The sequence below is a fragment of the Hoplias malabaricus genome, unplaced genomic scaffold (genome assembly GCF_029633855.1).
Source record: "Hoplias malabaricus isolate fHopMal1 unplaced genomic scaffold, fHopMal1.hap1 scaffold_183, whole genome shotgun sequence".
Classification (NCBI taxonomy): domain Eukaryota; kingdom Metazoa; phylum Chordata; class Actinopteri; order Characiformes; family Erythrinidae; genus Hoplias; species Hoplias malabaricus.
In genome coordinates, this window is record NW_027101025.1 from 15,001 (window position 1) to 41,011 (window position 26,011).

The following is a 26,011-nucleotide window of genomic DNA, read 5'->3' on the forward strand; positions in this document are numbered from 1 at the left end:
CACTGTCTGTATGTCTGCGTGTGTCTGTGTTTACATCTGCACAAGGTTTGTCTGTCTGCGTGTGTCTGCGTTTACATCTGCACACTGTCTGCGTGTGTCTCTGTTTACGTCTGCACACTGTCTGTATGTCTGCGTGTGTCTGTTTTTACGTCTGCACAGGGTCTGTATGTCTGCGTGTGTCTGTGTTTACATCTGCACAAGGTTTGTCTGTCTGCGTGTGTCTGCGTTTACATCTGCACACTGTCTGCGTGTGTCTCTGTTTACGTCTGCACACTGTCTGTATGTCTGCGTGTGTCTGTGTTTGCATCTGCACACTGTCTGTATGTCTGCGTGTGTCTGTGTTTGCATCTGCACACTGTCTGCGTGTGTCTGTGTTCACACCCGCACACTGTCTGTCTGCATGTGTCTGTGTTCACGCCCGCACACTGTCTGTCTGCGTGTGTCTGTGTTCACGCCCGCACACTGTCTGTCTGCGTGTGTCTGTGTTCACGCCCGCACACTGTCTGTCTGCGTGTGTCTGTGTTCACGCCCGCACACTGTCTGTCTGCATGTGTCTGTGTTCACGCCCGCACACTGTCTGTCTGCGTGTGTCTGTGTTCACGCCCGCACACTGTCTGTCTGCGTGTGTCTGTGTTCACGCCCGCACACTGTCTGTCTGCGTGTGTCTGTTTTTACGTCTGCACACTGTCTGTCTGCATGTGTCTGTGTTTACTTCCACACACTGTCTGTCTGTCTGTGTGTCTGTGTTTACATCCGCACACTGTCTGTCTGTCTGTGTGTCTGTGTTTACATCCGCACACTGTCTGTCTGTCTGTGTGTGTCTGTTTTTACGTCTGCACACTGTCTGTCTATCTGTGTCTGTCTGTCTGTCTGTGTTTACTTCCGCACACTGTCTGTCTGTCTGTGTGTGTCTGTTTTTACGTCTGCACACTGTCTGTCTGTCTGTGTGTGTCTGTCTGTCTGTGTTTACATCCGAACACTGTCTGTCTGTCTGTCTGTCTGCATGTGTCTGTGTTTACATCTGCACACTGTCTGTCTGTCTGTGTGTGTCTGTGTTTACATCGTCACACTGTCTGTCTGTCTGTGTGTGTCTGTGTTTACGTCTGCACACTGTCTGTCTGTCTGTCTGTGTGTGTCTGTGTTTACGTCTGCACACTGTCTGTCTGTCTGTGTGTGTCTGTGTTTACATCCTCACACTGTGTGTCTGTCTGTGTGTGTCTGTGTTTACGTCTGCACTCTGTCTGTCTGTCTGTGTGTGTCTGTGTTTACATCCTCACACTGTGTGTCTGTCTGTGTGTGTCTGTGTTACGTCTGCACACTGTCTGTCTGTCTGTGTGTGTCTGTGTTTACATCCGGACACTGTCTGTCTGTCTGTGTGTGTCTGTGTTTATATTCTCACACTGTCTGTCTGTGTGTGTCTGTGTTTACATCTGCACACTGTCTGTCTGTCTGCGTGTGTGTATGTTTACATCCGCACACTGTCTGTCTGTCTGCGTGTGTCTATGTTTACATCCGCACACTGTCTGTCTGTCTGCGTGTGTCTGTGTTTACGTCCGCACACTGTCTGTCTGTCTGCGTGTGTCTGTGTTTACATCCGCACACTGTCTGTCTGTCTGCGTGTGTCTGTGTTTACGTCCGCACACTGTCTGTCAGTCTGCGTGTGTCTATGTTTACATCCGCACACTCTCTGTCTGTCTGCGTGTCAGTGTTTACGTCCGCACACTGTCTGTCTGTCTGTGTGTGTCTATGATTACATCCACACACTGTCTGTCTGTCTGCGTGTGTCTGTGTTTACGTCCGCACACTGTTTGTCAGTCTGCGTGTGTCTATGATTACATCCGCACACTGTCTGTCTGTCTGCGTGTGTCTGTGTTTACGTCTGCACACTGTCTGTCAGTCTGCGTGTGTCTATGTTTACATCCGCACACTGTCTGTCTGTCTGTGTGTGTCTGTGTTTACGCCCACACACTGTCTGTCTGCGTGTGTCTGTTTTTACGTCTGCACAGGGTCTGTCTGTCTGCGTGTGTCTATGTTTACGTCTGCACACTGTCTGTCTGTCTGCGTGTGTCTATGTTTACATTCGCACACTGTCTGTCTGTCCGCGTGTCTGTGTTTACGTCCGCACACTGTCTGTCTGTTTGCATGTGTTTATGTTTACTTCCGCACACTGTCTGTCTGTCTGCGTGTGTCTATGTTTACGTCTGCACACTGTTTGTCTGTCTGCGTGTGTCTATGTTTACATCCGCACACTGTGTGTCTGTCTGTGTGTGTCTGTGTTTACGTCTGCACACTGTCTGTCTGTCTGTTCGCGTGTCTATGTTTACGTCTGCACACTGTCTGTCTGTCTGCGCGTGTCTGTGTTTACGTCTGCATGCGGGGGGCCGTGTCCAGAACCCGTCTGAGCCACAGATTGCTCTTTTCTCTCCGACGAGAACCATCGGAGGGAGACACTCGTACATTCCCCCGAAGCCGTACTCCACCACACTGCCTTTAAATGCTCGGTCGTACACAATCTTCGCGAATGGAGGGATGTCAGGGAGGCCACACATAACAGCTGGAGGAGCAGCACACAGACACACAACATCTGCATCAGACTGTGATACTGGAACCAGCTAAATGTCCTGTTCTGCTACTGTAACTCTACCTAATGATGTTTTTGTCCAGGCACTTTTATAGATGTGAACACATAAATACCTTCAATTACTGGATCATTTTAATTATCATGTGATAATTGGTACAGAAAGAAATTCAGAATGCCTTCGTGTGAGTTATTCTCAGCAGAAACCCACGTTTGCACTCAGGAGGGGGGTTGCTCCACTGCCCAGTGTGTAAACACTCGCTGGACTCATTTCCATGCAGAACAAACCTGGACAAAAAAAACACCAGCGTTAACTTTAAACTACACTGTTATACTGACACCTAGTGGTCTGGATTTGTAGCAAACCTATCTTACACATTGCTGCCCCCATGTGGAGGACCCGCTCTATGGAGCATGAACAGGTTTATTCAGGAACAGCAAAGTATTTGGATTCTTCACTAAGTGTTGAGTTGCATCAACTAATTTTTGGTCCTTAAAAGGGCTGACTGTAGCTTTAATTTAATATCATTCATTCATTCATTCATTCATTCATTCATTCATTCATCTCCTGTAAGAATTTCATCCTGTTCAGGGTCATGGCATGTCAGACTGTAGCTTTAATTTAATATCATTCATTCATTCATTCATTCATTCATTCATTCATTCATTCATTCATTCGTTCATTCATTCATCTCCTGTAAGAGTTTCATCCTGTTCAGGGTCATGGCATGTCAGACTGTAGCTTTAATTTAATATTATTCATTCATTCATCCATTCATTCATTCATTCATTCATTCATTCATTCATTCATTCATTCATTCATTTCCTGTAAGAGTTTCATCCTATTCAGGGTCATGGCATGTCAGACTGTAGCTTTAATTTAATATTATTCATTCATTTATTCATTCATTCATTCATTCATTCATTCATCTCCTGTAAGAGTTTCATCCTGTTCATGGTCATGGCGTGTCCAGCCATGGCGTGACCACACCCTGGACAGAGCACCGTTCCACTCTACTCCACTTACCAATGAGTGTGTTTGGACTGTAAAATGAAGCACCTGGAGGAAACCTACAGAGGCACAGGGAGAACACACCACACTCTTCACATAGTGACCCGAGCAGACATTCCAACCCACGACCCTGAGACCCTGGTCTGGTGCGGCAGTGACACCACCTGCAGCGCCACTGAGACACCCTTCATTCTGGATTAATATAAGGATCAAGACCAGAGTCAAACTGGGATTTAGGCTGCGTTCACATTACCAGGCCGAGCACTGACAGTTCACATTCATAAACGTAAGTGACCTGTTTCTGTAATGTGAACGAATCTGTCTCTGAAACGGATTCCCACAAGTTGCCTGCTTCACCAGCAACACCAAATCTGACCTGTTCACACAGCCCTTAAACAAATCTGGTCTGAGTCACAATGTGAACACAGCCTTACATATGATATAGATCAGGTATACGATTCATGTGCACACGACACGAATGTGAACAGTCAGATCCGAGTTCATGAGCCTGAGCACATGCGTTTAGTGCTGTGTCGTCAGCCAGCACCAGCTGCGACGGCAGGCTGTGTCTCAAACGACTCTGTGCTTCCTGTAAAGTGCACTGTCTGGGTGAAGAAACTATGGCTTCTACATCAAAACAAAGCACTGACTCTTAGAAAAGGATCGTGATCTGAATATAAACGGGTTTGTGGGAGATTACACAGTGCTTGGTCGAAGGACTTACATCGTGCACTACACAGGGTTTAGGGCCCCATTTGGGACGGAGCCATGTAAAAGTGTTAAGGCTGTTTCAAGGACAGATTTGTTCCCATTACAGACAGATACAGGTTGTAGGTTGGTCCCTAAGATGACACTGTGTTTTGTTGTTGTTGTTTGTTTACTTCAAAAGCAGAAAAGTTTACCCTTCGTCGCAGGAGAACCTGATGATGCTCTGGTAGACGATGTTGTTGAAATGAACCTTCCCGTTCTCTGGGGGGTCCAGCGCCGGACATCTCCTCGCTGTGTGAGGAATCATAAAAGATAGATGCTGTTGATTGTTATAATGAGGGGCGCAGTTGATCAAAGCGGCAGGTAAACAACACTTTATATGATGTACAAACTAAACACCAACAGAAGCAACTGGTGAATCAGTGATGCACGGGGCACTGGGACATTTGTGTGAGGATCTGATGGCACTGGGCCATGAGAGTGTTAGTGAACTCTAGGCCTGTCATAAGGGTTCTTTTTTGTAATCTTTCGCAAAAACTTTGTTATGAACTATATACAGATATTTATTCATTCATTCATTATCTGTAACCGCTTATCCAGTTCAGGGTCTACCTGGAATCATTGGGCGCAAAGCGGAAATACACCCTGGAGGGGGCGCCAGTCCTTCACAGGACAACACATTCACACATTCACTCACACCTACGGACACTTTAGAGTCGCCAATCCACCCACCAACATGTGTTTTTGGATTGTGGGAGGAAACCGGAGCACCCGGAGGAAGCCCACGCAGACACAGAGAGAACACACCACACTCCTCACAGACACTCACCCGGAGGAAACCCACGCAGACACAGAGAGAGCACACCACACTCCTCACAGACAGTCACCCGAAGGAAACCCACGCAGACACAGGGAGAACACAACACACTCCTCACAGACAGTCACCCGGAGGAAACCCACACAGACACAGAGAGAACACACCACACTCCTCACAGACACTCAGCCGGAGGAAACCCACGCAGACACAGAGAGAGCACACCACACTCCACACAGATAGTCACCCGGAGGAAACCCACGCAGACACAGAGAGAGCACACCACACTCCTCACAGACACTCACCCGGAGGAAACCCACGCAGACACAGGGAGAACACACCACACTCCTCACAGACAGTCACCCGGAGGAAACCCACGCAGACACAGGGAGAACACACCACACTCCTCACAGACAGTCACCCGGAGGAAACCCACGCAGACACAGGGAGAACACACCACACTCCTCACAGACAGTCACCCGGAGGAAACCCACGCAGACACAGAGAGAACACACCACACTCCTCACAGACACTCACCCAGAGGAAACCCACACAGACACAGGGAGAACACACCACACTCCTCACAGACACTCACCCAGAGGAAACCCACACGGACACAGGGAGAACACACCACACTCCTCACAGACAGTCACCCGGAGGAAACCCACGCAGACACGGGGAGAACACACCACACTCCTCACAGACAGTCACCCGGAGGAAACCCACACAGACACAGAGAGAACACACCACACTCCTCACAGACAGTCACCCGGAGGAAACCCACGCAGACACAGAGAGAACACACCACACTCCTCACAGACAATCACTCGCCCTATGTACAGATACAAAATAAAGAAATAAAACATAAATATAATAAAGCCACTGAATTTAAATAAATACACATAACGGCTCCAGAACGGAGACCAGAGAAAACCCGAGAACAGAACGAAGCGAGCGGCTGAAATCCTGGAGACGTTCTTATTACATTATTATGTAAACAACCACGTCTGATTGCATAAGGCCCTTCCACTCGGCTCTGAAAATGATCCACTGTTTGTTTTAATTAGAGGTTGAAATCTCACTTCCTACATGCAGCATGTGTGTGTTTAATAACTCACGTGAGCACTTCAGTTCACGCGCGGTCCACTCTCCGTTGGATTTGCAGACCATTCTGCGTGAGCCTCCAGTGGCTTTGTAGCCTTGACTACAGGTGAGAAATATCTCTGTCCCAGGCTGGAAAAACATCTGCCCACCAGCAATCTCCGAACCATCCTGAGGTGGGGGGCGGTTACATACTGGCTCACACACACACACACACACACACACACACACACACATCATCATCATCATCATCATCATCATCATTACCATTATCATAATCACATTGTTACCCTTCTGGAAAGAGTGTATGTAAAGTGTAAACTTAGGGCACTTTTCCACTTTGAGGTCCCTACTCAACCTGCCTCAGCACAGCTCTACACGATTTTCAGTCCCTGGTAGCACTAGTACAGACCGGAATGTATCAGGTGTCGTCTCAAAACCCTGTCTCTAACGGTAACAGCGAGCTTTGGAAACCACAACAACGGCGGCGGTAACGTTAAGCGGTGTTTACTCATGGTGTATCGGCGTGTTGTTGTTGTTTGGGACTGAACACAGCTCCGTCATCAGTTCAGACAGATCAGTAGAGTTTGTTCCTTCCTTGTTGCAGCGTCCAGCTCTCGCTGGATTCTTTCGTCGGCCACCGATCCAAGGAGCGTTTGAACCTCTTCAAAAGACCACGGCGTCATTTTACGAGCTGCCGTCGTGAGTCGGATAAAAACAAACGTGATCTCTGCCGCAGCTGGAGATTTTACAGATGGAGAGTTGGTGCTGGTCGTCTGCGTTGCGTGGCGTAGAGTGACGACTCTCTCTGGACGATCAGCGCTCTGCAAGGTTCACACGCCACGGTTTAGTCCCTACTCGACTCGCTCTGAACCACGAGAGAACAGCCACTAAACAAGAACCCGCTTCCAGAACCAGGACCTGATTCACCTGGTGGAGGAGGAGGAAAGCCTAGTTGAGTCGAGTAGGGACCATGCAGTGGAAAAGTGCTACGCTTGTAACTGTAGGCTTCCACTAGAGGGCAGACCAGAGAAAGACACAGGAAATTGTAGATTTGGCTCTGCCACAGCCTTCTTCAAAGAAGCGTACGTGTAGCATTTACAGCAGGAAGGTTTACATATGATTTACCAAGCAGTGAATAATATGAAATGTTAATGACTTTTGGATTACAGCACTTTAGCTTCACGATGAATAAACATTAACACGGTGTAACTACGACAGTGAATCAACAGACACAGGACCAACACTGTTCGGGTACTTTACCGTTCTCTGGGGAGACGGATGTGAACAGCCCCGTGACACACAGCAGCAGCAGCTGGAGAACTGGCCTCATCCTCGCAGAGTGAGTGGGTGAGCGAGAGAGAGAGAGTGTGTGTGAGAGAGATGATAACACAGAGGAAGAGTGTGTGTGTGTGTGTGAGACAGGCAGCAGTGTGTTTGTGGTTTGTTATTGCAAGCTGCAAGATCCGTGCTCTCCTGCTTGTGGAAGTCTGCAAGAAATGAGAGCAGAAGATAGAGAGAATGAGAGAGAGGGAGGGAGGGAGGGAGGGAGAGAGAGAGAGAGATGAAGCAACAGCGTAATTTACCAGCACTCTAAATGACCTATGACCTTTTTTTTTCAACTGAAACACAGCCAATGTTCAAACACAGATCTCACAGAAACAAAACCTCACATCTCCATTAACTTCATTTACAGCAGAAGCATGAAACTTTCTTAACTTTTAACGGAAGGTCGTGTGTTTTATGTTTGTTCCGACTCACCGTTGTCTGTGGGTCCAAACGTCCAGGTCTAGCTCTGTGTAAACAGCAGCTGGTGTTTTATATACAGCACAGTGCAGTGCAGGATAAAATAATGATTGAAATACTTTATTATTGTTATTATATTTATTATTACGTACTATTGGGAAAAGGTCAAATCAGGTCAAATGAAAACTAAAAAACATCAATTCTGATCCCAAAGGTCACCCACAGGCTTTGTGTTTGTTCAGTGTTGAAAAGTAACTTTTATTCTCTCTCTCTCTCTCTCTCTCTCTCTCTCTCTCTCTCTCTGTCGTTCTCTCTCTCTCTCTCTCTCTCTCTCTCTCTCTCTTTCTTCTCTCTCTCTCTCTCTCTCTCTCTCTCTCTCTCTCTATCTCTCTCTCTCTCTCTCTCTCTCTCTCACACACACACACACATACAAACACACACACACACACACACAAACACACACACACACACACACAAACACACACACACACACAAACACACACAAACACACACACACACACAAACACACACAAACACACACACACACACAAACACACACACACACACACACATATACATATAAAGAAACACACACACACACACACAGACACACACAGACACACACGCACACACACACACATGCACACACACACATGCACACACACACACACACACACACATATACATATAAAGAAACACACACACACACACACACACACACACACACACACACACAGGGTCAGTTCTCTTCAGAAGTATTTTGCCGGAAGGAAGGGAGGTGATGGTGATAATGCAGTGACTCAGTGACAGACTGAAATCTCTGTTTTGTTTATCACTCAGAGCAGTGTCTGAAATTCAGCACTTTATTTTCACTGAGTGAGTGAGTGAGTGAGTGAGTGAGTGAGTGAGTGAATGAATGTATAGATATGAATGAGTGAGTGTGTGAAATTGTGGGTATGAATTAGTGAGTGTGTTAATATATGGATATGAATGAGTGAGTGTGTGTGAGTGAATGTATAGATATTAATGAGAAAGTGTCTGAATGAGTGAGTGAGTGAATGTATGGATATGAATGAGTGTGTGTGTGAGTGAGTGTATTGATATTAAAGAGAAAGTGTGTGAATGAATGAGTGAGTGAGTGAATGTATGGATATGAATGAGTGTGTGTGTGTGAGTGAATGTACTGGTAAAGAGAGTGTGTGAATGAGTGAGTGAATTCATAGATATGAGTGAGTGAGTCAATGTATGGATATGAATGAGTGAATATATGGATGTGAATGAGGGAGTGAGTGTGCGAGTGATCATATGGATATGAATGAGTGAGTGAGCGAGTGAGTGTGTGTCTGATATTATTTAATTTACTTTAGATGCAAAACACTTCATGAAACTGGGTCACTCACTCACTAATTCACACACACACTCACTCACTCACTCACTCAATCACTAATTCACACACACACTCACTTACTTATTCACTTGCTCTGCATCAGAGATATTGTGGTTTATTCTAAGCACCTTAACATAGCCTTGATTAGTTTAACTCAAGCCCAAATTAGTTTAACTCAAGCCCAAATTAGTTTAACTCAAGCCCAAATTAGTTTAATTCAAGCCTAGATTAGTTTAACTCAAGCCCAGATTAAGTTTAACTCAAGCCTAGATTATTTTAACTCAAGCCCAGATTAGTTTAACTCAAGCCTAGATTATTTTAACTCAAGCCCAGACTAGTTAAGCTCAAGCCCAGATTAGTTTAACTCAAGGCCAGATTAGTCTAATTCAAGCCTAGATTAGTTTAACTCAAGCCTAGATTAGTTTAACTCAAGCCCAGATTAGTTTAACCTAAATCCAGATTAGTTTAACTCAAGCCCAAATTAGTTTAACTCAAGCCTAGATTAGTTTAACTCAAGCCTGGATTACTTTAGCCCAAGCCTAGATTAGTTTAACTCAAGCCCAGATTAAGTTTAACTCAAGCCCAGATTAGTTTAACTCAAGCCTAGATTATTTTAACTCAAGCCCAGACTAGTTAAGCTCAAGCCCAGATTAGTTTAACTCAAGCCCAGATTAGTCTAATTCAAGCCTAGATTAGTTTAACTCAAGCCTAGATTAGTTTAACTCAAGCCCAGATTAGTTTAACCTAAATCCAGATTAGTTTAACTCAAGCCCAGATTAGTTTAACTCAAGCCTATCTTAGTTTAACCTAAATCCAGATTCGTTTAAATCAAGCCTAGATTAGTTTAACTCAAGCCCAGATTAGTTTAACTCAAGCCTAGATTTGTTTAACTCAAGCCTAGGTTAGTTTAACTCAAGCTCAGATTAGTTTAACTCAAGCCTAGATTAGTTTAACTCAAGCCCAGATTAGTTTAACCTAAATCCAAATTAGTTTAACTCAAGCCCAGATTAGTTTAACTCAAGCCTATCTTAGTTTAACCTAAATCCAGATTTGTTTAAATCAAGCCTAGATTAGTTTAACTCAAGCCCAGATTAGTTTAACTCAAGCCTAGATTTGTTTAACTCAAGCCTAGATTAGTTTAACTCAAGCTCAGATTAGTTTAACTCAAGCCTAGATTTGTTTAACTCAAGCCCAGATTTGTTTAACTCAAGCCCAGATTAGTTTAACTCAAGCCTATCTTAGTTTAACCTAAATCCAGATTAGTTTAACTCAAGCTCAGATTAGTTTAACTCAAGCCCAGATTAGTTTAACTCAAGCCTATCTTCGTTTAACCTAAATCCAGATTCGTTTAAATCAAGCCTAGATTAGTTTAACTCAAGCCTAGATTAGTTTAACTCAAGCCTAGATTTGTTTAACTCAAGCCTAGATTAGTTTAACTCAAGCTCAGATTAGTTTAACTCAAGCCTAGATTTGTTTAACTCAAACCCAGATTTGTTTAACTCAAGCCCAGATTAGTTTAACTCAAGCCTATCTTAGTTTAACCTAAATCCAGATTAGTTTAACTCAAGCTCAGATTAGTTTAACTCAAGCTCAGATTAGTTTAACTCAAGCCCAGATTAGTTTAACTCAAGCCTAGATTTGTTTAACTCAAGTCCAGATTAGTTTAACCTAAGTCCAGTTTCACTGAATTCAAGCCGAGATTGATTTAACTCAAGCTTGAATGATCCGGTTGACGGAGACTGGACATTGCGCATCTAAGGTTCGGCCACAAGGGGGCGACCCCAGAGTGCACTCGCGTTCCTCTCTTCTCCGAGCTCATGCCCCGCCGCTGTTGTCGCCTCCGGGACCGGAGTTACGTCACTGGGAGGGCGAGAAGGAAGGAGCGAGAGAGCGAGAGAGCGAGAGAGAGAGAGAGTGAGGGTGAGAGAGAGAGAGAGAGAGAGAGAGAGAGAGAGAGAGAGAGAGAGAGAGAGAGAGAGAGAGAGAGAGAGAGGAGGGGGGGCCAAAGTCGAGTGGAGTTAGTTTAGTTGGAGCGCGGAGTCTCAGCGCGAGGAGCGGCAGCGCTTTGCACGAGCTCGGGAGGAACCCTACTGTGTGTGTGTGCGTGAGTGTGTGAGTGTGTGTGTGTGCGCGCGCGTGCGTGTGTGTTGGAGTGTCTTTCTTGTTGTTTTGTTGCTCCTTCAGTTGTTTTGTTTGCTCTCGCGCCATGGCTGACGTGAGCGAGTCCTCTTCGTCGGACGTGGCCAACCGCTTCGCGCGCAAAGGCGCGCTCCGGCAGAAGAACGTGCACGAAGTGAAGGACCACAAGTTCACCGCCCGGTTCTTCAAGCAGCCCACCTTCTGCAGCCACTGCACCGACTTCATCTGGTGGGTGCACGCCTGGGGATGGGGCGAGGAAGGCGGGTGGTTCTGTGGGGTGGGGTGCTTTCATTTCTGCCACACAAACTCGGGCACGCGGACAGTACGTCTCCGAGTGGACCCCCGAGACGCGCGTTGAGGCTTTAACTAGATTTGGGCGTTGTTTTGTTTCACACCTGTTTTGCGACACACAGAGCCCTTGCGTGCTGTGATTGGCTGGTGGCTTCACTACTCTCGAGAAGTTGACGAGAGTGTAACTACCAGCCAATCCCCGCGGAGGAACCGTTGTCACTGGCCAATGGCTAACGGAGGAGGCGGGTCTTGCCTGAATACGGGTGGGAAATAAAATAACCTGTTGTTTAGTGTGAAAGTGTGTGTGTGTGTACGCTCCTGTCTGTCTAGAGCTGCTATAGAGTGGGGTTATCACTTCAGTATAAGGCTCCCTTATTACGAGCCTATTAATCGCTTGTAATAAACACGTTATTAAGCAGTTATAACACATCAGAAATGAATATAGTTATTTGAGTTATGTGAGTTGAAGCGCACAGGGAAGAGCAGGGACAGCTTTGAGCTTTAACAGTGTGGATGAATGTGGGTTCACTATTTGGCAAGCAACAGGTCTTTGTTTCCACATTTCTTAATGTGTAATAACTGCTTACGAATGTGTTATAAGCGTAATAAAGCCATTACAGAGCATCCACAGGACATTGGCTCCAGTTTCTAATGGAAGTGTAGCTCCACATTCGCTGTGGATTGATGCTTTTTTGCTGCCAGTGGATCACCGTCTTTCCACACTATTTAAAAAAGACAGGTTTTTAAGGGTCCTCAGGAAGGTTCTGTAGAAAACTACAAACTACAAATTTGCATGATTAAATGACTCTCTCTTTTAAGTGTGTGGTGGTGTCCTGTTATGAGCGAATGACAGCAACCGTGTTGTGAAGTCCATTCATTTCAGTGGAGTCATATCCAAGCAATTTGTTACAGTAAGTCTAACATCAGTAAGTGCCAATGCCATAGGTAGGTCTCCCAGTGGCCACATGTGTTGAGCTCCTGTTCACTGGTTTTAGATGTTAGAGAACCCCTGGTTTGAAACATATCAAATATTTACATTGTTCATTTCCACTGCAGCGTCTTGTTAATCGACTCGGATTGCTTGCGGCACGGAGGGCAACTGATAGCTAAAAGCCCATTAAAGGATTTAGGAAGGCGAGCTATCTAATGCATCACTTCTGTGTGAGCATGTGACTGATTTCTCTCTCTTTCTCTCTCTCCCCCCTCTCTCTCTCTCTGTAACACAGGGGCTTTGGAAAGCAGGGATTTCAATGCCAAGGTAAGGCAGAGATATGTATGGTATCCTCCTACTGCAGTAGTCCATTATCAGATCATAATGTTAATGAACCTGGACCCTGTTGCCTTCAAACATGCAGCTGAAACACACAGGGCTCGTGCTGTAGAGCAGCGTCTTGTCTCAGCTGGTCTCTCCGGAAGTGAGAGCTAATCTAGGATTACTCTAGCCTCTGCATGCTTGCCTTAGCACAGGAGATGGCACACCAGCCTGACTGGTCTTACCACCCTGGGACGGAACTGAAATCTATTGGTTGTTATGGAGTTGTGAGTTGAATGGAGTCCAGCACTGTCAGCTGTAGCTGTTAGGGACGTGGACATTCAGAACGTAACGTTCAGGAGTCAGCAACACTCACAAAAGCCCTGCTGTAGCCTGGAAACAAGATGCACTGTGTGTCCAAACTGTTTTAGAAACCAAAATTAGTGAACACCTCTATTATAAAATGCAGCCATTGTGGTGTGGAATGGGATGCTCTAGAGCAGCTGCACATGAGGCTAATACACAGAGACAAGGCTTGGCTAGGGAGAGCTTGATAAACTCCTGTTTCTACTGGAGAAATGAAGTGTTGGTTTAGCACACGTCCACAAACTTTCGGCCACGTCGATTATTTGATTATAATTTGAATTTGTTTTGTTTTACAGACGGGAAAAGCATCCCTTAAGTCTGTAGCACATTCTTATGTTGTCGCCACATAGAAGAAAGTCAAAAATGCAAGTTAAACTCACCGACAATGTCAATGGGATTAATATGTGTGTAATAACTATGTAACTACACATATAACTGTGTAATTACATATGAATAGTACTAGGGTTTGACTTCTAAGGGTTAAAACGACACCTTTGGGCTGAGATCTGCTGGAGGTCGCTGTCAGTGTGTCTCCGAGCTCTTCCCCCATCAGTCAGCGAGAGAACATCAGCTCGCTGTGATGCGCTTTGTCCGTCAGAGCGTCTCTGGGCTCGGCCTTGGGCTTTAGAAAGCGCGTGAACCCGAGACAAAAGCTCGGCAGTGCTTTGGATTTTCTCTGGATGTGCTCCGTGTGGTGGGTTATGATTTGTTTCCAACGTAAAACATGACTGGTCTTTGAAAGGTGGCGGTTTTATGCAAGGGTCCAAGCGTCTTCATGAGGCAAATTATTGAGACGCTGTCGTTAGCGAGCGATGGCGTCACGGCTTGTTCCGTGTTGTTTATTCGCTCAGCGGCTAGCGTCGCCTCCGCGATTCAGTGCGATGGATTCTCTTCAAGAACAAGAGCAAAATAGACGGGCCTTGTGTTTCCATTGCATCATGGGATTGTATTCGCAGCTGCCTTAATGCTCGGTCAGATTAAGGTATCTCCGTAGGCAGCGTATTTAAGGTGTCTGAGAGGTGTGCCGGGAGCACGCTCACTGTGATGTCGCACCACTCAGAATGTAAACATAACTGGACTTTAACACCACTGCTGTACCTTTAAAGATTGTGCACTAACCCCTCCCCTCACTGCCACATCCTATAGAAACACAGGAGAAGATAAATAGATGCGAGAACATAAAGCAAGTGTGTGTCTTGACAGATCACTGGGTACTGTTTACACAACCAGCAGCGGACACTTCTCCTGTTTGAAATGCTTTGTTTAACAGTGTGAACATGTTGATGTTGAGCAAATAAATATTAAATTAGAGGAACCTGATCTGCGAGTGTTGGACTTATACCCCCTGCACTGAACTGACCACCAGACCACGCCGTTTCACACTGAACATAAACACGGGTGTGTCTTACGAGTTTAAACGAGTTCAGAGAATGTGACTAGACGTCTACTCCCAGATCATCGGAGAACCTGGGACTTTTAAATTCATTCAGAAATGACTCTCAGAGAAACTGCCGCTGTACTGGTGACTACCCTCTCAGCGGAACATATACAGTGCCTTTAAGTAGTGAACCTAATTATGCCATATTCAATATTAACTGTCAATGTTGATTTATTACGCTTCATTTCATTCCCAGGAAGTTTATTATGTTCTTTAAATTTACACAGTTCTCTAATGAAACCTTCCAAATATCCCCCTCTCCTTCTGGAGAAGAGAATGGAACGAACCTTTAATGAACACAGCTGGACTCTGGAGGTACCTTTAAAGGTATATTTACACTGTGTACCTTTAGCGACAGTGATGTACCTGTGCCTCTTTGTTCTGGGAGTACTTCTACTTTTTCATTTAATTCACATCTTAGAATCATCTGTGAACCATCTTCCTTCATGTTCCTGTCTTCTCACGTACAGAGGAGGCCTTCTAGATCTAGAACCGAAGTCTAGAACATTGCTCTGCTGGTTAATTTGCGACTAAGCTCTTTAAAAAATGACGGTGCTGTAAAGGGTTCTTTAAGCAATGCCAAGAACCATTATTGGCTCCATGTGGGAAGGTGAAGAACCTTTTAAAGGGTTAAAAATCGATCGGTTAAAAGTATTAGTAGTTAACGTGGTTCTTTATGGAACCAAACGTGATTGTTCTATGTGTAGGTCACGGTTGTGGACCGTGGTACGTTCAGCGGCGACTGGAGGAGGACGTTGATGTGTAAGTGAATGGAAGTGGATCTGTCTTTCCGTACTGAAGGGAATGGGCAGCGTCTCCATGGCGATGGTGCGTCAGCGTCCACTGTGACGCGGCCGGTCAGATGCTCCGCTCCCGGAGGACAAGGGTTCTGAACGGTGTGAATTCAGTGCCGTCTCTGTACGGGCCTTGAATCAGATTCTATTGGCTGCTGTAGGCTCGGGGAAGGTGTTGCGCCGCCTTAAGTGTGGAACTGAGTTTCCTTTAATCTTTCATTAAACACTTCTGATTCACTCACAGTTTCACGTGAGCGATGAGCTGCGTCTCTCCTCAGATTTCCTCGTGTCCGATCGGTAGATACAACTGAACTCGGGCCAGCTTTACTGTGTTTCCCGTGGGTGAGGGATGAAGGACCTGTGTTATTAAATAACTAATGTTTGAAAACATTTCTCTCAGTCCAGTTGCATCATTCCACCTTAAATGCTGCATTGATTATTCCCTGCTGCCTCCAGTTGATGATAAATGGTTTGAGGGCTACATTTTGATGCTTGTGTTCCGCTTTAAATGGTGCGATGCCTCCAGTCCACCTTAAATGCTGTGCTAGTCTGTAATGGGCTTTGTGCCATGTGTACACTTATACTCCGATGCATGTTCAGTTCTTTGACAGATACATATTGGTCCATTCAGTCCACCTTAAATGCTATGTTAGTTACACTCTGGCCTTTTATGACTCAGTGAGTACATTCGGGTACCTCTGTTCCTCCTTAAGCCGTTTGGTAGTAACACGCCGGTGCCTTCAGTCCACCTTAAATGTGCATTAATTACCTACCGGTGCCGTAGTTACATTCTGGTAGCAGTTTATGGTACGATACAATGCAGTCCCTTATTCTGAAATAGGCCCATGTGATATTAATGATGCAATTCAGTACCACGCAAGGGTCACAGCGCCCCCTAATGTCTATTTCATGATGAGATTCACGATGAAGTGCAATGGAGATCAAAGAGAAAGGGACAATTCATATTTGGACATATCAGGGATGACATATTACAAACCCCTTCCACCCACTCGCTGCGGCGTCTGCACCCAATCAGAAAACACTCCCGGAGTACACAGACGTCAGGGCAGAACCGGCTTCTGGACCTGGAGCTGGGTTCTACTGTATTCTGTAAACACAGGTGTCACTTTTCCAGAGCGATGACCGATCAGTGCCCACTGAGAGTGGACTCCTGGCATTGAGCACTTTCCTTTGTCATAGCTCTGCTCAAGAGGCGGAATAAACAGCCGCCGTAAATCAGAGAAACTGAGGGGTCAGGAGACCAGGCTTTATGGTGAAAATCAGGGAGTGACTGTGTGTGTGTGTGTGTGTCTACTGTGATTTAATCATCAAGTGCGGATCAAAGATTGTAGCGTGTGTGTTCTTTGGTGACGACTGTCCTTATCACCGCTGATTGTTGTAGTGTTGGGGCCACTTTTGATTTATTGATCGCTATTGTCAGTGGTGGTGATTGTTATTCTATGCATTTTGATTTTTCCCTCAAGTGGGTGGAGAGAGTGAGTGTGTGTGAGTGAGTGTGTGTGAGTGAGTGAGTGAGTGAGTGAGTGAGTGATTGTGTGATTGAGTGAATGAATGAGTGAATGTGTGTGTGTGTGTGATTGAGTTAATGAGTGAGTGTGTGGGAGTGAATGAATGAGTGAGTGTATGTGAGTGAGTGAATGAGTCAGTGTGTGTGAATAAGTGAGTGTGTGAGTGAGTGAGTGTGGTGGAGTGAATGAGTAAGTGAGTATGTGAGTGAGAGAGTGATTGTGCTCACCCAGTGATTGTACCTTTTTGTTTACATTTTATATGAAAATGAAAGTGCAGTGAAAATGCAGAACAGAGCTCATCAATTTAGAAATTGAAAAATAAAAGTGTTGTGGTGTTATTTCAGAGTTTGTGAAGGTGGTGAGGCAGTTAATCTGTTTGTTCTTTGCATATTTTATGTAAAAATAATTGTAGAAGTTTCTAAGGCAGAGAAGACTTATGTTTGACAAATGCATTCTCTCCACTGTGTATCTTTACACTGCTTCTCTTTACTGTAACAATTCAAACAAAGACACGACCTGAGCTTTAGCTTTAGCTCCATCTTGACTGTTTAAGGCGGGAATAGCTTCATTCCACAAAAAAAACAAAAAAAACAAAAACAAGAAAAGCAGGTCTCTCGTCTGATAAGTCGGAAAGATCTGTTTAAAAATGTGCAGTGATTGATGAATGAATGAATTCTGCAGGATGATTAACAGAATCAATGAATTAATAATGGAGCATTTTTTCAAACATGTGTGAGTGAATGAGTGAGTGCGTGCATGAGTGAGTGAGAGAGTGTGTGAGTGAGTGAGCGAGTGTTTGAGTGAGTGAGCGAGCGAGTGTGTGAGTGAGTGAGCGAGTGTTTGAGTGAGTGAGTGAGCGAGTGTGTGTGTAAGTGAGAGAGTGAGTAAGCAAGTGTGAGTGAGTGAGTGTGTGAGTATGTGAACGTGTGAGTGAGTGAGTGAGTGTGTGAGTGGGTGTGAGAGAGTGAGTGATTGTGTGAGGGAGTGAGTGAATGAGTGAGTGTGTGTGAGTGAGTGATTGTGTAAGTGAGTGAATGAGTGAGTTTATGTGTGAGTGAGTATGTGAGTGAGTGAGTGAGTGAGTGAGTGAGTGATTGTGTGAGTGAGTGAGTGTCTAATAGAGAGAGTCTAATAAGATCCAAAACTCTGAATCCACATCCAATCAGAACGAATTATTCCGGACAACGATCCAGACGTAGTCAAATGTGTATTGAGTGGATATTCCATGTGAGTACTGAGAGGTGTATAATGATAGATCAAGTGTGTGTTAGCTGTTTTAAGAGCATATTAGATGTGTGTGTGTGTGTGTGTGTGTGTGTGTATGTGTTAGTTAGACCCCTGTGGTGTTGGAGACAGACACAGCTCGAAGCCTGAAGGCTCTTTCACAGCTGAAGGTGCTGCCTCCTCAGATCTCATCAATTATTGAGGGGGACCTAAATGTGGGGTAAAATGTCGCGGATCTCAGGCGCAGATTGGGGACAGAAATAGACTTTGTCTCAGGTCAGGTGACGTGGAGGACAGAGCTCAATGCTCTGATTGATTTTAGCTGGTGTTCAGGAACTCTGAGCGGAGATTAGACTTGGTTTCTCTTGGTCTGGACTGCAGCTTGGTCCAAAGAGCAGCGTTCTGTGTTTTCTGGGTTCAGACAGGTACACCACCTTTAACAGCGAGCTGAAACTTGCCTCAGCCTGAACTCAGGTGATCACCTGCTGGACGGTCCCAATCAAACAGCAAGAAATGAAATAGTAACTTATCCAGTTTCAGCTAAAGGGGTATATTTTGATATTTTTTTTATATGTGATATATTTTTAAAAGTTTTATTTTAGAGGTATTCTCATAAACAATAAAGTTATGTACCAAACAGAAACACATTAACATCCAAAATGAAGAAAGAAATACACTTGTAATAGTTTCTTTCAAACACATTTTGCGTTTATTAAACATTTATTAAAGGTGTCACAAACCGAAACTGAGTCGACTCCAAGTGACTCGACTCTCTGAATCATTGGCCAACAGTTGATATGAGTGACACCCTCACGCTCAAAGAAGCGGGAGTCGACTCCTTTTCACTGAAAGCGTTTGCTGTGAGCAACTGTACTCTGAACATAACTTCCGAGTAATATCTGCTCCATGTTGCAGGAATGTGAGGAAGAGGGGTTTTAAAGATTGAAATAGGAGCCACTTTAACCCAAAATCCTAAGTGAAATTCCTCTTTCTTCCCCATAACCATGTGACACAGGGGCAGACACCGCAGAGTGTTCTTTGCGTCGTGTGTAAAATGATTTCAGTGTGTGGTTTCAGAGTCTGAGCCGCAGAAAAGAACATTGAGAACAGTGGGAAACAGGAATGTACCTCACTGCCCTGAGAACAGCAAACAGACGGAGCATTTTCCTGTTTGTATGTCCTTGGGATGTTCGCTAAATGTCTTTATTTCTAATTTAATACATTGATAGAAGCTCCTGTATTTCACGGATGTGATTTAAAGGGCTCTAGTGTAAAGAGCAGCTCATGTTTTATCTTTGTCTCTCCACTACAATCGTCTGCAGTGGAGAAAAGGACAGTCGTGCTGCTGCTATCTTGGCCTTTGGTGAGTCAGATTGTCTCTGTAAGCAGATACACTTAGTCAGACTGCACACACCTATACACACACACACAGATATAGGAGTGTAAATGCCAAGGGCAAAGGTCATTTCCAGCAAATTGGTGTCCTCCTCTGGCTTGTACTTTCCGTACGATTCCCCGTCTGCGCTAACAGAAGAGCCATTGTTCCTGCTGTTGCTGCTGAGTGGGTTTGAAGGCTGTAATTTCAGTCCCTCGCCTTTGGGACTATGTTCTATCAATCCACATTATCCATCTGAGCTGCCAGACACGGCCGTGCTCGTAGTGAGGAGCGGCGAGGCTGCACAGTAAACATTCACTGTTATTGCAGTCCTGGGATTGCACTTTCTGAACTGATGATGCTAGTGCGTTATTCCATCTCAGACATGGACAATATTTTGGCTCAGAGAGCACTGTTCCACTGTGTCACGGCTTCATACCCTTCTAGACCATGCTTGGCTTTGAGTGCCCTGACTTTAAGGTCACGTGCAGCTGCTGTGGACTGTCACATTTAGTTTCCTGCTTTCCTGGGAAGACTTTACAAGCTGTGTGTGTTGCCGTTGTCAGTGGGTGTGTCCCAATTCCTAGTGAGCTGCCGCATTTCTCGATGGCTTCCTAAGAAGTCAGACTTCCAGCTTCATGAGAGAGACTCAAGTTAAACAGTGATGACAATGTGGGTGTTTGGACTGTGGGAGAGGAAACCGGATCAGAAAGAGACCCTCGCACCTCACTGCTGGGCACTCGGGGTCGGGGTGAACAGCGAGCGGCTCGTTGTCATTTAAAGGAACAGTGCTGTTTACACAGGGGGAGAACACTGCTGTGGGGTTTGGACCGAAGCAGGTCACAGATGTTTCATTAAGAACCAGAACTGTGTTCCACTTCGGAGAAGAGTCATATGTCACCACAGAGCTTCAAAACTAAAGCCGCCCAGATGCAGCAAGACACAGTTTACTGAATTCTGAGGGCTCTGGAGACATCAATAAGGGAATTTATTAACCATTCCAGGCAGGCAGAAGAGCTCAGGTGAGGGAAATGAAGGCTAGAGGGTCCCGGCGCTGATCTGAAATGCAGGTTGCGATCCTCTGGCCTTGTGTTGTCCGCCTGTCACTCAAACAGGCCTCGGCATGGACTTGAAACTTAGCCAAGCTCTCACTGAGGCTAAGGCTGGTCACACACTGGTGACCGTGAATTAGAACGAGCAGACTGGACAGAGGCCAGGGCAACCCGGGCTGGTACTTCAGACACTGTCACAGGAATTAGAGGTGACCACCGTGGTCCAACAGGTCACTGGTACAATCCCCTCGACTGGTGGGACGTTTGGGCACTGGGGGAGTGAACCACAGTGCTGCCTTTTCCCTCAATATTCACAGCTGAGACGCCCTTGAGCAAGGCACCTAACCTCCAACTGCTCTTCACTAATATAGACCAGCATTAGGTCATAGCTCCCTATTCCTAATGCCAAATGTTGGCGATAGGGGTGTAACCCATTCCAATGCCATCAGATCCTCACAGCAATTTTCCAACATCTTGTGTAAAGCCTTCTTAGAAGAGTAGAAGCTCTAATTGAAGCAACGGAAGGACATCAGAGAAGCATTCACAGCATTTATCAGTACAGAAGCCTGGCCTGTATAAAGGCTGTTATCTGTTGTTAGCCATATTAGCATTTTCATCTTAGGATCTGAAAACTGTTATCACTTTAGTTTTCAATGCATTTCTCAGCTGTTGTGACCTTATTCATAGACTGATCATATCATATAAAAACTTCAGTAATGATGCTTTGTTTCAGCGTGTAAGAGACAGCAAGCACAAGCCACATATTTTTTGTCTCCTTCCCCCCTATGTAGTGCACAGTATACGTTCATAAAATAACCATTTTGCAGTCATGTATTGTGTTGTACTCTAGGTCAGATTACAACACTCTTTATATTCAGCTATAAACTATAACATGTCCCAGTCCAACTAGCGCACTGTTTGTATGTAGTGGTCTTGGTTTATAATCTGTTAAGTGCACTATGTAATGAGTAGGACACTATTTGGAATGCAGCCTGAGCCTCTACTGACCGGCACAGTTAGGCCAAACAGAGCTCTGTTTACAAACATGACACGAATAAATGGGTCAGGGTTCCTCACTGATATTTATATCATTTCGATATCTAAATGCTGGCTTGCTTGTCTGGGGTTATTCACCAGACCAGAGTTTTGTCTATTGTCAGCCCACACCTCCCTGATGCCAACTGACCCTTAGTAGTGACCCAGGATCTAGGCCTTTGTGGCCACACAACTGCATTCATTAGAACACAACAAGGCCCAGGAACAGTGATCTGGGTCTTTCTCCCTCGACCGTGCTTTTAGAATATTACAGTTTGAGAGGAGCAATCCGTCGTGTTTTAATTTTGCGGCTCCAGAATGATTACTGGAGTGGGGGGAAATGTTTAATGAGGCCCAAATCCAGCCGCTCATGTCCAGGCAGTTGGTCTCTTCGGGAATTTAATGTATTACATGGATCTTGTTGGCGAGCGCCAAGCACAGATTATTAATCCCTTGGTTAAGGTCAGCCTTTCTTGCTCACTCTGTGTGTGTGTGTGTGTGTGTGAGTGTGTGTGTGTGTGTGTGTGTGTGTGTGTGTGTGTGTGTGTGTTGTCCTGAGATTATATCCCTGCTGTATTTCGCTGCTGTGACGAAGCCCTGCAGATTAGTGGTATGAGTTGAATATGATTGCTTTCCATGGCGGCAAATCTCCCTGCGCTGTAAAAAGCTGCAGCTGGATCTTCTCCTCATGACCCAGACAGCTGTCCCAGAGACAGGAAAGAGCAGTAGCACCATTACTGAGATTATGGTGTCAAAGACAAAGGCCAGGAGAGAGAGGAGAGAGAGAGAGAGAGAGAGAGAGAGAGAGAGAGAGAGAGAGAGAGAGAGTGTTATTGTTCAGGTGGTTCTGATTTTATTTAGATATTTTCTAAGGAACCAAACATGGTTATTGTTGTATTGCACCAAAGACCTTTTATTTGGGACCTATTAGTTGTGATTCATTCATTCATTCATTCATTCATTCATTCATTCATTCATGTTCTGTTACCACGTCATACTTATCAAAGTCGCAGTGGGCCAGACTCTCTAACCAGAATTAAAATGCACAAATCAAGAACGTATCCTGGACAGTTCATCACACATTCATCCTATCACTCACACACTCACACCTGTGGACAGTTTCACCCACTCACCCAGTCACTCACACACTCACCCAGTCACCTACACACTCACCCAGTCACCTACACATTCACCCAGTCACTCACCCAGTCACTCACACACTCACCCAGTCACCTACACACTCACCCAGTCACCTACACACTCACCCAGTCACTCACCCAGTTCCTCACACAATCACCCAGTCACTAACACACTCACCCAGTCACCTACACACTCACACAGTCACTCACACAATCACCCAGTCACTCACACACTCACCCAGTCACCTACACACTCACCCAGTCACTCACCCAGTCACTCACACACTCACCCAGTCACTCACACAATCACCCAGTCACTCACACACTCACCCAGTCACCTACACACTCACCCAGTCACTCACACAATCACCCAGTCACTCACACACTCACCCAATCACCTACACACTCACCCAGTCACTCACACACTCACCCAGTCACTCACACATTCACCCAGTCACTCACACACTCACTCAGTCACCCACACACTCAACCAGTTTCGTTCTGCAGTTACACCACCACAACACTAGGGCTGAATCTAAAATATCTACCTCTTCACTTTGTAGTACACAATGTAGTAGCGTTAGTTTTATAATCTGTGCACTCTGTGCACTATTTAGGGAGTAGGGCTTTATATGGAACAGATTGTACTTTAAATGCGGTGCCAGGAAAGCAACAAATACAAAGCTGATCCACATCTTCCTGCTGTTCATAGCAAGATTTTTTTTTAAAATGATTTGATCCCTAAGGTCCGTAATTTTCCCTCATTCCACTTTTTATTGGTTCCATGACGTCCAAAGCAATGCCTGAGGAAAACCGTGCTTTCTGCAGAGTCTCTGATGTGGAGAAGTGGGGTTCATATTTGTGGACGTCTTCAGTTCTACTCGACTCATGATCGTCCGACTGTGGACCCATCGTCTGCGCAGATGGGGCGAGTGCATTAATACAATTCTGCGGAGGTGTGCGTTGATTACACGTTGATTACACGTTGATTACGGCGTAGGTTCGGTGAAGAAGCATAAACTTCGCTTTATACAGTAGATGTAGTACTGAGAACCATGTGCTCTGCTGCACTGTATCTCAATAGTGATAGCACTATCTGCTCACCTGCCTTTCCCTGTCTACAGTCCCACTACAGTCACTCATTATAGTGCAAGCATACGGCAAAGGCATGGTCTGTGATCCCGAAAAAAGCAGGTTTCTTCCAGAGGAGACTCTGATGCTCAACCCACAGAGCTCTGATGTAGTCCCTGTGCTCAGTAGAGTGTAGGCCCAAGGGCTTTCTGGGACTCAGCATTAACATGAGAACAGCTCTCCACCTGCTCTGTGGAGGACCCTGAATGGCCTCTTGGGTCTTCGTTTTGCAGATATTCAGTTCAATTGAATCAGAGGGAGGCAGTAAATGGGATTCAAAAAAAAAAAAGCACTGAGCTAAGCACATCGTATCTATTCGAGGTCTTGATCCTGTATTTCCTTTTGGATGAAGCCATAGTAATGATTCTGTGTTAGATTTGAGATGCTCTGGAGCTGCTACACATGAGTCTAAGGCCACCACGTCCAGTGCAGAGTGTCCACTAGAGGAGAATAACGCACCTGAGCATTGGACGGTGGAGCAGAGATACTCAAGGGATAAACTAGAGTGTCTTCATTCACCAGAATCACTCTGTATTGTTAATGCTTCATAGTGGAAGGCAATCAGATCCTCACAGCAGTGTTCCAACATCTTTGGCAAATGCACATATTCAAAAAGGCAAAGGTATATCTCCAAAATATTCCAAGTGGAACCCGAATACATATTCTCGAGAGACAACTTTAACATGTAACCAGACGTTTTTGAGACATTCCCCCGCTTAAGGGCAAGGCCTCCCGGTTCCTCACCTTCCGCACCTTCCTTGTATTTTCCCCCATTTTGTTTGTTTGTTTCCTAACCTCTGTTTCTCAGGGTCCAGGGCTGGATCTGTGGTCCTACGAGCAGGCGGTGGACCAGCGGTGGACATTTCAGTGCTGAGAAAGTGTGTGTTCCATTGTTGCGAAGGCCTGGGTTGCAGGTTGTATGTGAAGCAAAGTTAAGTCACAGTGAAGCAATGTCAGTTCCTTTCTTAGATTTGACCTAAAAGGACACAGCCTGGGTCACGTTGTGTTATGGTTGTGTTTAGTGGTCCATCAACAACACCAGCCTTCAGCCTTACGTCAGCGTCTCTCCTGCTGGAGGTCTGGAGAGCAGGGAAGGCACTGTTTGGGAGGTGGAGTAGAGTGGAGTGTGTCACACTAAGCCCTTTCCCAGTTCCTTGTTTACACATCTAATCTGAAACCGTTTGGTGTGTTTCCACTGAAATAAATCGGTTCCTGAACCAGCTGAAAGCGGAGGAGAGTAGGTTCTTCAGGGCTAAGCTCCACGTGTTTCAGAACTAGCTGTAAACAGTGGATAAACCATGACCCTGTCCTGGCTCTATTCATTTATCTCTGGCCCTGGAACTGAACGCATCCTTGGTTCCCGTCAATGGCTGGAAGTGTATGTGGGTGGGTGGTTCCCGAAGAATCCCGAACGGACCAGGGTTCTTTGGTTGGAAAAGGGCTAACAGGGGTTCTGAAGGCAGCTCAGGCAGGAACACAGTGCTTTTCCAGTCAGAGAAGCCGGATGTAGCCTGTAGCACACTTCTGGATCAATGCTGTGAATGGAAGTGGACTGTGGCAGCGGTTAGCGGGGTTTAGCCGCTTGTGGAAAGTGTGCAGGGCTGAAGCGTGTGAAGGGATGAATGAAGGCCTTGGCTGTGCTCTGTAATTTGGTAATGTAGCGGTGGAGGGTGACGTGCTGAAGGCTGATGGGTGGGGGTTGGGTGAGGCGTGTGGAGGAAGGCACACTAGCAGATAAAGCTCTGTTGCTCTTATATTAGCGCTGCTGCTGCTGCTGCTTCTGTTGCTTATATACACTTTTCTACTTACACTATGCTCAGCTAAGCTTTACACCATGTCCTAACTGCAAGTGGTGTGAAGGAGTGACAGTGTGAGAAACAGAAAATCTGATAGAGTGTGT

General features: G+C 45.6%; 1 protein-coding gene and 1 pseudogene across 1 annotated transcript in view; both read right to left on the reverse strand.

Moving 5' to 3' along the window:
- Nucleotides 1-7,725, reverse strand: part of LOC136683967 (beta-2-glycoprotein 1-like) — a 9,145-nt gene extending 1,420 nt beyond the window's left edge. The window contains exons 1-5 of the mRNA XM_066659094.1: nucleotides 7,477-7,725; nucleotides 6,231-6,407; nucleotides 4,493-4,589; nucleotides 2,790-2,866; nucleotides 2,366-2,554 (exon numbers count right to left, since the gene is read on the reverse strand). Coding sequence (XP_066515191.1) covers nucleotides 2,366-2,554; nucleotides 2,790-2,866; nucleotides 4,493-4,589; nucleotides 6,231-6,407; nucleotides 7,477-7,546 — 610 coding nt within the window. The 5' untranslated portion in view covers nucleotides 7,547-7,725. The remainder of the gene's footprint in view (nucleotides 1-2,365; nucleotides 2,555-2,789; nucleotides 2,867-4,492; nucleotides 4,590-6,230; nucleotides 6,408-7,476) is intronic.
- A 17,437-nt stretch (nucleotides 7,726-25,162) lies between these two features.
- LOC136683966 (protein kinase C alpha type-like) overlaps nucleotides 25,163-26,011 on the reverse strand; it is a 26,269-nt pseudogene continuing 25,420 nt past the window's right edge.